This window comes from Homalodisca vitripennis, chromosome 5 (genome assembly GCF_021130785.1).
Source record: "Homalodisca vitripennis isolate AUS2020 chromosome 5, UT_GWSS_2.1, whole genome shotgun sequence".
Lineage (NCBI taxonomy): Eukaryota > Metazoa > Arthropoda > Insecta > Hemiptera > Cicadellidae > Homalodisca > Homalodisca vitripennis.
Genome location: NC_060211.1, coordinates 108,911,511 through 108,928,637, shown reverse-complemented (window position 1 = coordinate 108,928,637; position 17,127 = coordinate 108,911,511). Strand labels below are relative to the sequence as shown.

The 17,127-nt window shown below is 30.7% G+C and overlaps 1 protein-coding gene across 3 annotated transcripts in view; it reads left to right on the top strand.

Annotated features, from left to right (window-relative positions):
- The window catches only part of LOC124362695, a 38,752-nt gene extending 23,212 nt beyond the window's left edge, over window positions 1-15,540 (top strand). For all 3 annotated transcript variants that reach the window (XM_046817406.1, XM_046817405.1, XM_046817407.1), the window contains 6 exons: window positions 2,221-2,366; window positions 3,940-4,143; window positions 6,261-6,413; window positions 7,920-8,068; window positions 12,680-12,893; window positions 15,061-15,540. In XM_046817406.1, coding sequence (XP_046673362.1) covers window positions 2,221-2,366; window positions 3,940-4,143; window positions 6,261-6,413; window positions 7,920-8,068; window positions 12,680-12,893; window positions 15,061-15,230 — 1,036 coding nt within the window. In that variant the 3' untranslated portion in view covers window positions 15,231-15,540. The remainder of the gene's footprint in view (window positions 1-2,220; window positions 2,367-3,939; window positions 4,144-6,260; window positions 6,414-7,919; window positions 8,069-12,679; window positions 12,894-15,060) is intronic.
- Window positions 15,541-17,127: the final 1,587 nt, after the last annotated feature.

Below are 17,127 nucleotides of genomic sequence, written 5' to 3'. Positions count from 1 at the left end.
AAGCATCCAAAAGTAAAGATGTCGTATGGTGTATCATAGTGAGCTCTTTAAAGAAAATTTATTTTTTCAATTGTGTGCTACCTATTACAATTTGTATAAACCAATGTTTGTTTTACTGGGTATATTTCCTAAGTGTTTTATAAAAACAGCCAAAGGTTGTTAACACATGCCTATTTACAAGAAGGGTCGCAGGGGACCAACCTGGTTCATTTAGGCCCATCTCTTTTGTTACCCATTTTTTCAAAACTCCTTGAAATTGTCATGAACAATAACCAAGTGAGTAATTTTTTTCAAAATGGTAACACAATATTCTTTCAAATTGTCAGTTTGGTCTTTCGAGCAGGTAGAAACACGTGAAGTGAATGCAGTTGAAGTCCTGGTGAAAGCTGTAATAAATAGTTTATGAAGCCAAGGCCTCCACCGTGGCTACTCTTTTTGATCTAACCAAGGCTTTTGACTGCGTTCCTAGGGACCTAATCTGCTCTCTAAATTGTCTCACTTTATGGTATAATTGGTTACTGAATTGGCATTATTTGAGTCATACTAACGGGGGACGTGAACAAAGGGTAAGTTGTTCGAATGGTTCTCTCTCTACTACTCGCGTTGTGTTTGAGTATGGGGTACACAGGGATCGGTCCCTGGGTCCCGTTGCTGTTCTTAGTTGTAATGAATGATCGCTCCAATCACAAGGTGTTCAAGCTAAACGTGATAATGTTTGCAGATGATACCACTTTTTTTTAGTTCTAACTGCTCTAAATATAAATAGCTTAGCCCACTTTTATGGATGAAAATGTTGTGTATCGCTAAAAACTCTGGTTTAATGCCAATCAACTTGTTTTAAATGATCTCAAACACAAAATATTTGCTTTACACTGAAAAAACATGAGTTCCCCCCATGTACTTTCTCTGATAGTGTTAAGCTATTGGGCATCCTATCTAGATATTTATAAGCATATCATGGGTAGATCATATTAACTATGTATGATGGAAGCTTAGTAGAGTGGGTTTTTTTTTGTTGAGGCCAACTAAAGAAAAATGTTCCTAAGCAATATCTAAGGAGTGCTTATTTTGCATTTTTCAACAAGTATTTTACTGTATGGCTCCAACTTTGGGGTAATGGTTCAGAAATACATAGAGTTCTGTTTAATCCAAAAGAAAGCTGTACGAGTGCTCACTGACTCAGACCAAAGAACTAGTTTGTAAGCCATTATTCATTAGAGAGTCTATACCCACTGTTGTTTGTTTATATATTTATTTACTTGTTGAGTCAATGTGAAATCTAATCTATGTGATTATGTTATAAGAGGTAGACTTCATTCCTACAATATTTAGAAAATAGTTATAAAAATAAATAAAAGATTTTGCTAGACTTAGTAAAACACAGTCAAATGCCAATGCAATGTCAATTACACTTTTTTAATAAATTAGGCCATAAAAGCCCATACAGATTGATATAAAGAGTTTCAAGAGAAAGCTGATGGACTGGTTAGTAAACCACCCTTTTTATTCTTTAAAATTAGTTCATGGACTGTGATATTGCTGACTCTTATATTTTCGACTTGTTATTGTTGTTTCTTTTTATTGTTATTGTTCTGACTTGCTGTTAATCACACTGTGGCTGTTATTATTTTTGAATTTATTTTGTCTTTTTTGTTACTGTTTATATTCATTTTAGAATTGTTAAGTTTTGCTTTTTGACGCACCTTGCTTGGTTTGATGACGTAAGCTCTTGCTTTATTGTTGTGTGACAAGGCATGTTGCTATATTATTTGTTATTTTTGCTATTTTTAACTTGTTTTTATTGTTGTTGTTGTTAAAAATATTTTAAAACTGTTAAGTTTGTCAATTTCCAGTGCCCTTTGCAAACCGTTATTTTTTTTAGTTTTAAGTAAAATTAAAGCACCTGACGATGTCTATTGCTACTATGGCCGAATGGCAAATAAATATTCTTATTCTTATTCTTATTCTTATTGCAGGGAAGTTGTGAACCATTTCTGAGCATTACTATGAGCTGCAGCCATTGTAGCCATTAAACTTTCTAGATTATTATGACTGGAGAACAGAGTTAAATTATCACATAGATGACAGAATTCACACCAACATTTTTTTATAAATCGTTAATTACCACAAGGAGAAAGAAGGGTTCAAGGAAAGATTAATAATGATGAATCATTTAAAGAATTCCACACATTACATTATATAAATACTGATTTATTCCAGTTCCCTAACAAACAGAGCTGACGTCAACTACTATGGAAGCAGTGTTACAGCCATCAAGGGGGACTCTACTGATGTGATAGTAAACTCAACATCGAGCCCTGTCTCCTTATATCAACAGCTCTTGTTTTATGGTCAACATGGGGAAGGTACCTTGTTTTTATTCCTTACAATTGACACCAATTTACTATATAGAAAAGTAAATGGTTAATAAATTGGCTGCCTTAATTAATAATCGGTAGTTGTAGCATGTATTCAAACACTACTTAATTTCCTTAGAGATCGTGATACCTTTCAAGATATCAATTACGGTACCGGTATATAGACCTTTATCATATCAGAGTTTAAAAATAAAAATTTATCATTAGGATTTAAATATTACCCAATACCTAACCTGTTACATAAATTTACTAATATTGAATGCTATATTACCTTTTAGATTCCTCGAGCATGAAATAAAAGAAGATGTTCAGAACTAAAATCTATCTATTTACCAATTGTCCTAAAACGTGAACCTAAACTATTTTTTATTGACGAGTATTACTTCTAGATTTATTATAAACTGTTTAAAATGAAACATGATAAAACACCAGTCTTTAAGTTATGATTTTCTAAGTTAATGAGAAATTTTGTCAGAAAAGTAATATATTAACTTCATAAATCATTAATTTTGAGCTTTAAACACAAACAATATGCTTATTTCTTCAAAAATAGATTGGAACGAGTATTCAGACTTCAAAAAAAGGCTGTCAGAATCATACAAAAGTTGAGTTTCAGAGAGTCGTGTAGGGAATCTTTTAGGGAGCTTGGATTTATGACTTTGCCCTGCCTCTACATTTTTGAGGTGGTAACGTACTGCAGATCAAGGTGTACTCTGATTCGTGGCAGGGACGTTCACCAATATGAAACAAGAGGCAGGGACAACTATCGAACTCAGCATCACAGACTGGCGTTGTCGCAACATCTACCTCAAGAAGTTGGTGTCAAACTGATCAATAGGCTCCCTGAAAGTATAAAGAATTCCAACAATCAAAATCAATTTAAAACTCGTCTAAGACGCCTACTGGTGTCTAGAGCATTTTACTCTGTCGATGAATTCATGATGAGCCACTGGGATTTATGAGAGCATAGGATCTGAGGTCAGTGAGAATGTGTTTGAGAGAATGTATGAAGATGTAAGTTTGACTGTGTGTGTGTGAATGTATAAGGGGTTGCTTATAACTATAATTATAAGGGGTTTCTTGACGATTGCGATGCAATGTTGAACTGTAAAAAAAAATGCAATAAAAGATGATTTGATTTGATTTCTCTCTATAAAACAATTTTGAGGCAAAAGGAGGTCAAAATAAAGTAAATATATTAAGTAATGATTATTACTTTAACTTCTTATATATAGTAATATACGAAGGCTTGTCCTCTAATATTATAAAATAATATCTTAGATTTACTTGCTACCCTCTGAAGTCCTGTGTTACAGACGTAACTTGTTTTGGGAGTATTATTTTTCTTATCATCTAATCTAATAATTTTAATGCGTACATAAAAAATGTAAAATGATGCAACATTCAAGTTGCAACAGTAATGAAACTTGTAGCAAACAAATATATTAAAAATTACAAATTAGCAATGTAAGAATTAAGTTCATAATTACAACTACTACAATAAAATTAATACATTACTATCATAACATAATGTAGTTTGTATTTATTTTGTCTTTTTTAGATGTAACAGGACTGATACTACAGAAATCACTCCTTTCAGTCAGAAATATTATAGAGAGGGACAACAAAAATGAGAAAGTCCTAAAGTATCCAAGAAGAGCCAAACAGGACATTGTGGTAATCCTTGGCCACTCTTCGACAATTAATGATAAAGACTTTGAAATATCTGAAGATATCTTAAGTATTCTAAAGAAAGAGAATCCAGGTAATAATTCAAACCATATCAGTATCTTAAATACCTAACGCCAAGTTAAAATAATTACCTACATACAACACTTATTAGGACTATAATTGGGACTTATTGTTCTTTTTGTAATATTTGCAAAAAAAACAGTCCCAAAAAGGAAAGGTTATTTACAAAAGGAAATCATTTTACAGCTTTTTTATTAATTTTAAAAGAAAACTAATATTTTTATATTGTGAAACAAACAGGATTTTTCCGGACATTTGCCATTGTTCAGTGAAACAAAAAATCAGTAACACTACATTTCAAGATTTACAATCTGGTCTCTTCTTCAGGTTTAACCTAGTTTGTAATTATGTATTAGGTTAGTTATTTACCTGATTGCAGATCTCAAAACGTAGTGTTACTGATTTTTTGTTTCACTGAACGATGGCAAATGTCCAGAAAAATCCTGTTTCCTTCACAATCCTTCCATCGTCAAAAACCAACTTCAAACAAAGAATTTTTATGTTACCATACTTTTTAGTTTTCAAATAATGTACATTTAATTACATAAATAAGGTTAAAATATTGAATTTGTTTGGTCAGGGGTTGTTCTGTTATTTTTTATTATATATTAATTTCTTATAAGCCGTGTATGTTTTTACCCAGCAGAATTGCTTCAAGTATATTTTTATTTCAGTTTTAGAGATTATCAATATTCACATTTATTAGATTCAGCAATAGTAACTTCCAGAATATGAGATGATTGCCAAATAAAATTTATTGAATTCTTCTCCAAAATTTTCCCGACTCCACCACCTTTCCAAACCATACCAAACCAAACCATAAAGGCGGGGACACACATGCCCGCACCGCACCCGACACGTGAATCGGTTGAGTGTCGGTGTGGACCCAGCTCGATTACTGTGAGGCCACACATGTCCGTATGCTGTTCGAGCACAAAAGTCTCACTGTTTGTACTGGAGTAAATTTTTTTTATTTTAAAGTGACAGCTACTTTAAAAAAAGTTCAGCAAGTAAAAAGTAGTAACTTTTAGTCATTTTGTGAGTCAATTTTATTATAACTGGTAAAACATAGTAAATATTTGTAAAATATAGTATACTAGAGTATAATTTTTTTTTTCATACTCTCAAACTGTATAACTGCAAATAAAATATTTTAATTTTAAGACTGTACTGTAGTTTGAAGAATAAAATAAATATGAAAGGTCATAGAAAAATTTTAAATCTAAGCCCTACACAATACAGAAAAGACTTAACAAGTAATTTCAATACATCCAAAATAAATATAGTTTTGCGCAAAATAAATAAATTCTTGTAAGTTTTAAATACAAAAATTATATTTCACATTATTTTAATTTATTGCACTAAAATCACTAAGTATACAGCATATTTTATAATTTTTTATTAGTAAAAAATGTTTAAATGCCACCTAATGTGTTTTGTAATAATTTTAGCTCAGTAAGAAATCATTACTAGTTTATTGAAAAAAACCTCTTCCTCACTTCTTTAATAAATGTCTCTATATCCATGACTCATGCCGCTGACTCTTAGACCGCATCGTGCCCGTCAAAATTTAAACTTCACGTACCGGTGACGGTGCGGCCACGACGGTCTGGTGTCGGTGCGGACATGTGTGGACTTGCAGGTTGGAAACTGCACTGCAATTCTTTCACCGTATGACGGCCAACACACATGTCGGGCACGGTGCGGGTATGTGTGTCCCGGCCTTTACATGTTATATCAGGAACTTCACCCCCTGGTCAAGTTTAAGTGTCTGTCATTCCAGCAATATGTGGTAGTTTTGCCCCAAACTTATAACAAAAATGAATAATACTTTACTAGATATAACTGAACAAGTAGAAACAACAATTTTCAAATTATACTGATAAAATGTATAAATTTGACAATTTTTTCTGTTAAGGTTATATAATATTACAAACATGCAGCCACAACACAAACGATTCATAATATCTAAATGGAAAGTTATATTGTTATTTAAATACCATCCCAATACATAAAAACTACTTTGAAGATTACGTACAATTTTTAAATATGTGAAATAATTGAAGTGTAAATAAGAATTAAATGTTTGTTTTCTATACAATGAGAAGTTTACCTGATTTTGGTTGCTAGCCTCGAGGTTCATTTACCTAACGAGCTACACAAACGCACAAAGATTTAGAAGATTGGTTGCAGTTCCTCGCTCTCACCTAGACACTATTATTACCACAGAGAACTCCCAGATAGAAGTGGTACTCCCTAAACTTCTTAATTCATTGCATTCAGGTAAGAGAAGTTTTGATAAGTGCAGATATTTTTCAGTGACTTATCATGTTGTTATTAAGATTAAATATTCCTATTATATCAAGACGACTTATTTGCCCTTAACTCTCAGAGCCCATGATGACAATCTAGTAGATGAGAAAAATCCCATTTACCAGATTGATATTTTTGTCAAAAATACTTTATAAACTACTAATGAGTAAATCTTCCATTTGATCGATATCAGTTGTATACACACTTAACTTATTGTAAATCTTTAAAACTATTGAAAAACCAAGAGAAGTACTAGTATTTTTTATCTTATTATAAGGACTCTGGAATACTTCACTTGGCTAATAAATTATTGATACTTTCATAACAGTACATGCCTTGAACATATTAAACAACTACACATTAAAAATACATAATATTAATATATAATTTTAATTGAGAATTAACATTTATAAATAATATATGTGAAGAATAGTAACTTTCATTCTAAATCTTCAAAACTATTTTATTAAATCTTTACTTATATGAAACAATTTACAACTAAAGTTATTTTATATTACTATTCAGTATTATATTTATAAATTTTAAACTTTGACTAAGAAAAATATGAAGGATAGGATGTTCACAGAAGCAAAGTAGTTAGATGTTGTTTGTCATACATTTAAGAAAAAACAGGGAATTTATTACACGTAACAGGTAATATCATCCTATTTTAAAAATTTGTTTCACTCACTAATCAGTCGAATCCAGAGGGGGTGAGGCAGAATGATATGTACACAGATTCCTTGGATGCCCTTCTTAAATGGAAAAGGTTCATATGTGCAGTGTTTTCAGAAGATCAAATGGAATCGAGATGTAAGTTGTTAGGGATAAAAACACATATGTGACAACCACAAATTACCAGAGATTTCATGACACAGCAGCCTCCTACACTTCTAACTTGTGTTTAGTGATGATGAGGGAAAAGGTTTTCTAATAAATACACTAATTTTAACAATATTTCAAAGATTTGTTAGTTAATGTCAATGGTAAATGTTAAAAATATTATGTTTGTCAATCAAGGGGTGCCACAATGATCAGTATTAGATCCCATACTTTTTAAATTACAATAAATGATATACACTTTAATTTATCATGTTTTACTAAGTTTTATGCTGATAACCCTATGCTTGTGAATTTCATATAAATATGAACCAATTGAAAATAGATGATGCAGTTGTGTGGTTTGAAGCAAATGGGTTCATAAAATTGACTGAAGTAATCAACTTATTAGTTAATTTGATACAAGTGTAAAGTATCTATTTAAGATTAGCATACTTTAATTTTTTACAGTACTATCAGGTATGGACTTATTATATGTGGCAATGGTATAGGGATATAAAAATTTGTGCTGTTACAAAAAACTAAGAATAATCACTGATTCTCATACTTTAACTCATTGTAAGACTCTTTTTGTGAAAGGCATTTATAGAATCTCTATGTAACAATTTTATAGAATTGATATATTATTTGTTACAGAGAGAATTTTGAAACCTGCCTACTGTCAGAATAATTACCACCACTGGCCTGAGTCCATGTATGAGGAATATATCACACCAGGAGAAACCATCTCTTACTGGATTCATCCAGATTATTTATGTGGATCTCTAGAAATCGTGAAAATTACGGTAATTTTTATACTTTGACTGCTAGGTTGCTAATGTTGGAAGGTACAGTCACACCTTGAATTGTACTTGGTTGTAAAGAACATGTTACATGTCAAAAATTCTTTGTCTATAAAACCCTATATGCTATGATGTTAATGATTTGACTACCAAGCAACATCTGGGCTAACTTTAGCTTGCAGGACTCTGTAGATTTGTTACTACAGTATTATAGTGAAAATTAGATTGAATTGATTAATGTATGCCATATCAACACATAGTATAGCTAGCTATACTCAACATTCACATGTAGTCAATGTTCAAAAAAACTTCTTGTTATTCTGAAAGAAATAATGTGAAATTTTTACCACTTTGTTTGATTTTCCACAATGTATTTATAAATTTTATAATTTATATAACATAAAATAAAAATATAATACACATAAAAAATCAAATACATATAAAAAATACATTATATAAAATAAAATTTATAAAACTCTTTGAGTGAAATGTAACAAATGTAGGCTACTAATATTTGGAGGTGAGTCCAAGACAACTTGTTGATCTGCCATTACTAATATTTCACAGATTTTCAACTAATGAGGTAGAGGAGTTCAGGTAAAACTGAGGTAGCAATTTGGTAAAGTGATCTCTAAATGTCAATATTGTCCTTCATCTATGTCCTTTGTCTACACACATGATGAGTAATGCAAATAACAAAATCAGCTAAGGATGAAATAACAAACATAAATGAATAAGCAATATCTCAAAATGATCTGTAACATATATCATATTTAAAGTAAAGTTCAAAAGCTCCTTTAATTTTTATTATTAAAATAATCAGATGTTTAATATTATACCAATAGCAGGTGATAAAAATTAAATTTAATACAATCACCACAACGGAATTGATAGATTATTTTGCACTCTCTTTTGAATCAAATTTCCTTATGTAGACATTTGTTTATACAATAATTCGTGGTTTTCCATAGTGCACTGAATTACTTTATAAAGAAGTAATTTATATTGTGCTTACATTGAGTTTTTAATGTAAGCATAGGTGTGAAATAAAACCAAATTATTTTTTAATTTAAGTGAAAAAATAAAATCAAAATAGACTGAAAATCATGCTTTGTAAAATCCTAATAAGTAAATAGTATTAACGCTGTCTGAGAACATTGTACATTCTTTACTACATCCAAATAAGTATAAAAACGTTTTGTGTTTTGAAACTCCTTAGTAGGCCTATGTGTGGAAAATGTTCCAAATAATGTTCATATACACAATAAACCATCATAAAATATATCCTTATAAAATATTGTTTCTTACGAAACACTGCAGTTGTAGTTTTAAGTACGTTATTGCATCATAATTGCGTTAATTGGTATGTTACAATTTTTGAGGACGTACCACCGATGGTGTATTAAGAAACAAAATATTCTGCAGAAATCATAAATTGACTACAGCAAGTTTTTAGATGTATTAATTTTAAGATCATTGTTTTCTATTAATGGTATATAACTACAATGTAGTTACAACAAAAATTGGTCTTATAGTTCAAAAACTTAATAGGATTAGTGGGAAATCTTAGGCAAAGGGTCCCAATGTATGCATCAGAGCCTAACTTGTTTTACTTAAAGAAGAAAAATAAGCAACTTCTAAAATCAGATTTTAATGAATTTATCTGTCAAGTTTTATTATAATATATTAAATAAAACTATGATTTACTCAAAATAAGTTTTAATTTTGATTGAATTTTACATTAGTAATTTATTTGTTGCTTATCACTGTTGAGGGGTTATGCCTGCTAAAAGAGCTAAAAAGACATGTCTAATGGTGAGCTTGACCATATTGGGTTTAATCTTTTCACTTGTTATAGAAGAATAATTTTACAAGGTCATAATCATAGTCATAGGCATAATTTCTTTATTTCTACATGAGTACAAAAGCAAAATTAGAGCCATGTGGCCCTTTCTTACATTTAACCTCAACAAAATCTATTTATAAAGTATTTAAAAATTAAAATAAAAACTAAGACTATTACTCTCCATAATGATATATATTACATTACAAACATAATATACTTTCAAACCCTTTCACTCAGTCATTCATTCCGCTCGCTTAAACCCTTGTCCACACCATCCCTCTCGGCAGCCGCAGTCATCCAATCCAAGAAGAGTTTTTTCAAAGCTGAATTTAACCGTGTCCGGCTTTCTAGTTCTTTAATGCTACAGATAGCATTAAAGAACCACAGAAGGGAATTCCAAGTTCTGCATGCGGTAACAATGAAGGATTTATTAAATTATTGCTGTTCTATGACATGGAATCCACAGACGATCCAGTGCGGGTATTTCTTGTAAGGTATGTCATGAGACTAATGTGTACTAGGGTATCTGCCGCAATTAATATGTTAACCAACTGAAGCAAGAGATTTCATTTATATGACCGTTGAGTTTAGCTCCTGTTCACCTTCCTTAAGAGGAAGGACTAAGGACACTGAGGGACTGAGACTAAGGACTGGAGGGGGGAGTGTTGACTAAGGTACACTGTCTGAAATCTGACGCTGTCACAGACAACTTCAGGAAGCTAGAGTCATGTTTGTCTAAAGAGATCCAAAAAATTGGTGATTAAGAAGCTCAAAATGAATTTAACATCATTTCAACGTCAGGGACACCTAGACTACAAAATATAGTGTAATCAGGTACACAATTTCATGCACTACAATGTCTTAGACACAATCTCTAAGCATTGTGGAGAAAATGAGTTGTACTACATGTAAAAAAGTTGTATGTAAAAGGTTAGGTAAACTCAACATTCTAATTGAATCAACCATTTCCACCATATGTGCGTTATGTTTAGATTTTAATGGTGTTAAGAGGAAATAAACAGAACAATTTTCACAAAAAAGTAAAAGGTAAAACGTGATTGGAGTAATTGTAAACTGTAGATAAAAAATAATGTATTATTTTGAAATATTAAATTAAATCAGATGCAGAGTAGAGGTTTAACACCAATAGTTGCATTTCAGGATTCAGTAAGGTAGCATACAATAGTTTAAGACTATAACTGGTTTTATTCTTGAAAAGTTCTGTATGCAGATAACCATTCAGAAAATAAATATTTACATCCCCCAAGCAAACAAAAGGGAAATGTTCCAGAATATTGAGTGATAGGCTTCAATTACGCTCTGACAAATTATTTGGATGGACATGCACTATCTTAGAATACATTCTTGTCTAGGTAGAAAAGTTTATAATCATGCAAAATTTAATGTCTACAGATGATATAGTTCTCGGAATATCTTGCAGATATATACAATACTATTGTTAAAATGTAATATCACTGTATTCAGTTTGTATATAAATTGATTTATTCTGCTAATTTTTGGTTGCCATCATGATTACCCATAAGACAAACACAAAAATAATCGTTAAAGCTTGGCCAAATCCCATTAAGTCACATCCACTACCATTGAAGTGACTGTTATCCGTATAGAAATAAAACTCCATGCAATATTTCAAAATCTGATTGTCAGTTCAGTCTTGAGATATCATGTGAACAGCTAGAAATAAAATGTTTCCCACCGCTCGAATGTTAGGCTTCGTTACTCTCAGCCAACAAAAGTAAAAGGCAGTTGGTTATTTTTACACTCTGAAGGTTAATTGTATAGTACAATTGTTGCTACATAATGATTGTAAATAATGAGGACAATCCACTGAAAATGTTCACATGTATAGATAGTGCATTAATGAGTGTTACCTTAATTGGGTTTCTATGAAATATATTGAGTATTTGCAATTCTAGAAAAACAACTATGGTTGTGCAACAAACCAGATAAATTTCGAAAGATACATAAAACAAACAAAACTATTTATTGACAGGCATTGGTGTACACAGAAACGAGTGTAGGAAAATCAATGTAGTATAGCAGGTCTGAAGAAAAAATCATTTCTGGCAAGGATTATATTTACTCTTAATCCATTTGTCATTTCTTACCAGAGTGTATGGTTAATGTTATTATTCAATTAAACACTAAATGTGCTTTAGAATTACACTATTTAAATCCATCCAACTTTAAGATTGTTAATGATAAGCCTAAGACAGTTATGGTTGGTTGGTTCTGTAGACACAGCTATTTACCATAATTTCCAATGTATATTTCATTTTTCTACTATTACTATTATTTTTTATAAATAATTTCAAATGAGATCTAACTCATGTAATATTCAAATTTTTCTTTCAAACTTAGTATCTTCTCTTTAAAAAAATAGTTCTAATCTTCAAATTTGGAAAATTTAAGATTTCATCCTTTTAATCTTCTTTTTCATACAATTGTTAAAATATTATGGAACTGTATATTTTCTCCATAATAAAGTATAAGTATTTGGAGTTGGGCATTTTAGAATTAGGCCTACATCTTGCATGCACCACTGATCAGAGAGACATAATGTTAAAGTCAAAGAATGCCTTATTTTACCAGGTAAAGTTAGGGCTAAGATGCTCTCTTTAACACTTTAACCTGGAGACTAATGGTGACTTGTAAACCAACATCAATGTCCGGACAAATGGGCTGCTTGTATAACCATTGGCAATGTTTTAGAGTGAGCTATACTACTGATATAATACTGATTTCAGTTCAAGAACTACGATCACGGGGAGCTCCATGTATGCATGTCAAGAGACAAAAAGGAACAGGGCGACTGTAAACACGTGGAGGCCAGTGAAGATGTGACACATGCTTTGCTGCGCCCTTGTCAGAAGGTTGGAGCGCCAGTCTGGCAGTGGGACCAGGGCTGCAGACCTGTCTACTTTACCGTATCTGTCACTAGGTCTTACAGCAAGTGTACAGGTCAGTGTCACACTGGGTAACTCACTGCACTAGCATTACAATTTAATTGGGAGGGGACAGATACCTTTATTTCTTCCCAAATCTTTCAAGATAAATTTTGGTAGGATAAATCTCTTCAATTTTATGCTGTATGATTTTCTTTATTAAAATAGTTTGACTGCCTTAAATTATTGCATTTTAAAGTCTTAGGTGGATTTCATATATATATATATATATATATATATATATATATATATATATATATATATATATATGAAACAAAAGGTGGCCACCGATTAAATTTGTGCAAAAAGTTTTATCTCAGTTATTTAAAAACAAAGATCAAAAGTAACACATGTTTTAGAGTTTTAAGCAACTTAAGTAAGTTTCATCCTCACATATTTTCTAATATCTGTCCAGGTTTTGGAAAAAGAATGATTATGTCTAAGATATTAGGAAATCATGGAGTGAAAAAAGTAGTTTAGAATTCTCAGATTATTGTTACTACAATTACTACAATGTTTATACTAACAGGTTTTTCGATATCTCTAGCTTTCAGAATAAAAGCCTACTACGTTATGGTAGGAAACATTAACATAAAAGAAAAAGGAGTAAACACAATACTTGCCATACCAAAAAGTATGATTCGATTTAAACTTTATATAGATAAAGTACTTACAATTGTCTGTTCAGTTTGTTAGCCAGTACCAAATAATTGAATTTCTCTACATGGCAATACAATTTACATTTTTTCAAAATTTTTATCTTTAATATTTTAGAACATTATAACAAAATTATAAATATTTTGGAAATTGTATGCTATTCCAAACAACTTTTATTACAGCAATTTTTATATCTCTTAGAGAGTTACAAGTCAGTGGATATTCAAAGTTTTTGGAAGGAATGGTTATAACTTATTTCCTAAGCATCATTGAGCAAAACAGAAATGGGTATTAGAATTCTCAAGTCATTTAGAACAAATATTGTTCCTGATAATTTTCAATACATCTGCAAGGTTTCTACATGGTTACTGAACGAAGTTTTGTGAAGCGTAAACAACATAAAATCGTTTCATGCAAGAGAATACATTTATTTACAAACATAATTTTTAATAGTTCAATAAAACCAAACAACTAAACCAAGTTCTCATTTTTAGGAACCACTTTATATGGTCACTCTGATAAATTGAATCTAATTCAAAACAGAAAGATAAAAGATCTTTATTGCACAAACTTTGACAGATTTACAAACAGTGTAAAACAAACTGGTGCATTGTCCAAATATAAAATAATAATACTATAATTAAAAAGAACATCAACCAAAACTAGAATAACTTAAAAGCTTAGTTGTAATTAAAAAAATTAAACATATTTTCCTATAATATAATAACATTGTTCAATTAAAAACTCATTAAGTTTTACACTGAATTCCAAATATAATGAATTTATTTCAAGAAGAGTTAAATTAAGTATTGGATTTACATGTAATTTAAAATGTTTATATCTAGTGTTGTTCACACATTTCTGTTTCATAAAATCGTCAAATGATTAGGGACCTCTGTTCACTGCTATACAATTTTTATAGATATAAAGGCAAAATAAAGTTAAAATATTAATTTGTTTGAATAAAAATCGACAACTAGCTCTATTATTTTTGTTCTCATAATTGCTCTAATTACTTTTTTTATGAGCTTTAAAAGTATTTTATGAATAGTAGAGGCAACCCATATTAATATTCCATATTTAAAAAAAAATTAGACGTATGAAAAATAAACAGTTTTGTGACTTTCAAGGGAGACTGCATGAGCCAAAATCCTCATTACAAATCTAAATGAATTTAACCTTTCTGGCAAATAGTGGTTGTGTTCTTTAAAATTGTATGTGCGATTCCAAAAAATGTATTAATATAAGAGAGATTATTTTTATAACTGTATAATTGTTTATTTAGATTTTGCCTAGCTTGAAACTGTATAATGCTCATTCAGAATGATTTAGTAAAAGTCCCAGAATAACCAGAAATTTGTTTAAATTCCACAAGGAGTGGTAAACATTCAAAGCAGAATTTAGACCACTGTAAGTACCATTAGGATTAACTCTAAATTAACTACTCTAACAACTCGTCTAAAACTATACAACTTATGATAATTTGCCAAGTTTAGCTAGAAATTGTTAATTCCTCTTGTTTCCAGGATATGAGTGCAGATACCCAGACCAAGTCAGGTTCAGCATTGTAGTGCAAGATCTACATTGTATTAATCTCAATTACGCAGTCTGCTCTGGAGTGGGACATGTTATATCGCCCAGTTACATGTTTGGTGTATCAATACTAATTTTTATAATGGTGTTCAGTAATAGATAAACTCTACTCTCAAAAGAACGTAGCCAGGAAAATGATTTTGGGGGTCCAGACAACTGATATTTTCCCATAGTGGACAGAGAGTAAGGGTCCCGTTTTGTTCCTTAAAAAGTTCTTGACCTGTTTCTTTGTTGAAAATTTGGGGGTTTTTAATACTCTTTGGACCCTCTTGCTGGCTACCTCATTTTACTCTTATTAGATATGTAGGTGAATATTTGTACCACAGCAAGTTTCAACAGACTAGGATGATTGTCAATTTGAATTTTATAAATGATATAACAGAATGAAGTATTATAAATGTCAGCTGGATCAATTACATTTTGTTTTCAAAATCCTAATTGCATACATATTATATATTGATAATAAGAATCACTTAAAACCTCAAATAATACACTGAGTATTTCCAAAATACAATTTGGGTTGACAAGAAAAATGCTTACACTGTTTCCAAAGCACGCTTATTATTTGCTGTATTTAGTGAAGCTTAACAATAGACATGCAGCAAAACTTTCAAATTTTGTCTGTCTGTGTAAAAACTATAGTGGCTGATTTACTGATTACTGATAGGTACTGATTTTTGTTAGCCCAGACCTTTAGGTAGTTATTTATCTTAATAGTGATGTAATGAAACAAATTTTTTACTGAAATTAAACATCGATAAAAGGCGTGACCTTGGATAGAATCACTGATTTAAGACTATTTTGGATCTCTTATTATTAGGTAAATTTTATATATATATATATATATATATATATATATAAAATAATATATATAATAGAACATAAAAGAATATATATAATAGAACATAAAAGAATATATATATTTTATATGCATAATATATATATATATATATATATATATATATATATATATATATATATACATATTAATATATATATATATATACAGGGTGATTCATGAAGTTCTCCCCCCACTTCTACAGCACATTGTACTAGTAAAAAATAATGAAAAAAATGTTATATAAACATAGGTCCGAAAAACGCTTTGTTAGCGAGTTACAGCTAGCGAAAGATTTCGCCTAAATTCCTGGGTTTAAAGAGTAAAATAAAGCCATACTGAACTTTTGGAAAGGTTAATTAAGTAAGAAATATCGTGGATTCTTATGTATTTTTTACCTGATATAAGCTAATAAAATAGGTTTCAGAACTGTACCTGTAGTAGTTTTTGAGGGATTCAGGGTTTAAATGCAAAAAAAATTGGGGCACGAAACAATGTTTTTTTAAGTTTGATGGACAATAACTTTGTTAAATTGGTAAAAATTACATAAAATCAACAAACATTAATTGTAGAGAATTTAATTCTGAGAAAATTGATATAATCAAAGTCTAAAATAAAAACAGAAATAAGTACCAAAAAATCGATTTTATTCAGTATAATACGATTACTAGTTTTAAGCAAAATTAATCAGGTTGGACTAACCGTACGCACCTTTTTATAATAGATGTTCGAAAATGAGGCCATCATTATCAATACATTTTGCAGCACGTTTGTGTATTGCTTTTGTTGCGTTTCTTAATTTTTTCAGGACTTCCCTGTATCTGCACAGCCGAATCCATAATACGGGCAATTAATTCATCACGAGAATTCACTTTTGTCTTGTATACAATGTCTTTCATCCCATCCCCAGATGCAATAATCCAATGGAGATAGATCTGGTGATCTTGGTGGCCAAGGATGAGGCCCTCCACGACCAATCCAGTGTCCAGGAAATTGATGATTTAAGTAAGCAGAAACGGCACGTGAAAAGTGGGGAGGTGCTCCGTCATGCTGGAAGTACAAAATTTTGTCTGAGATGTAAAGGAACATTTCTCTAACAGCTGCGGCAAACTCTTCTTGAAGGAAATGCAAATAGAACTCAGCATTTAGGCGTCCAGGTAAT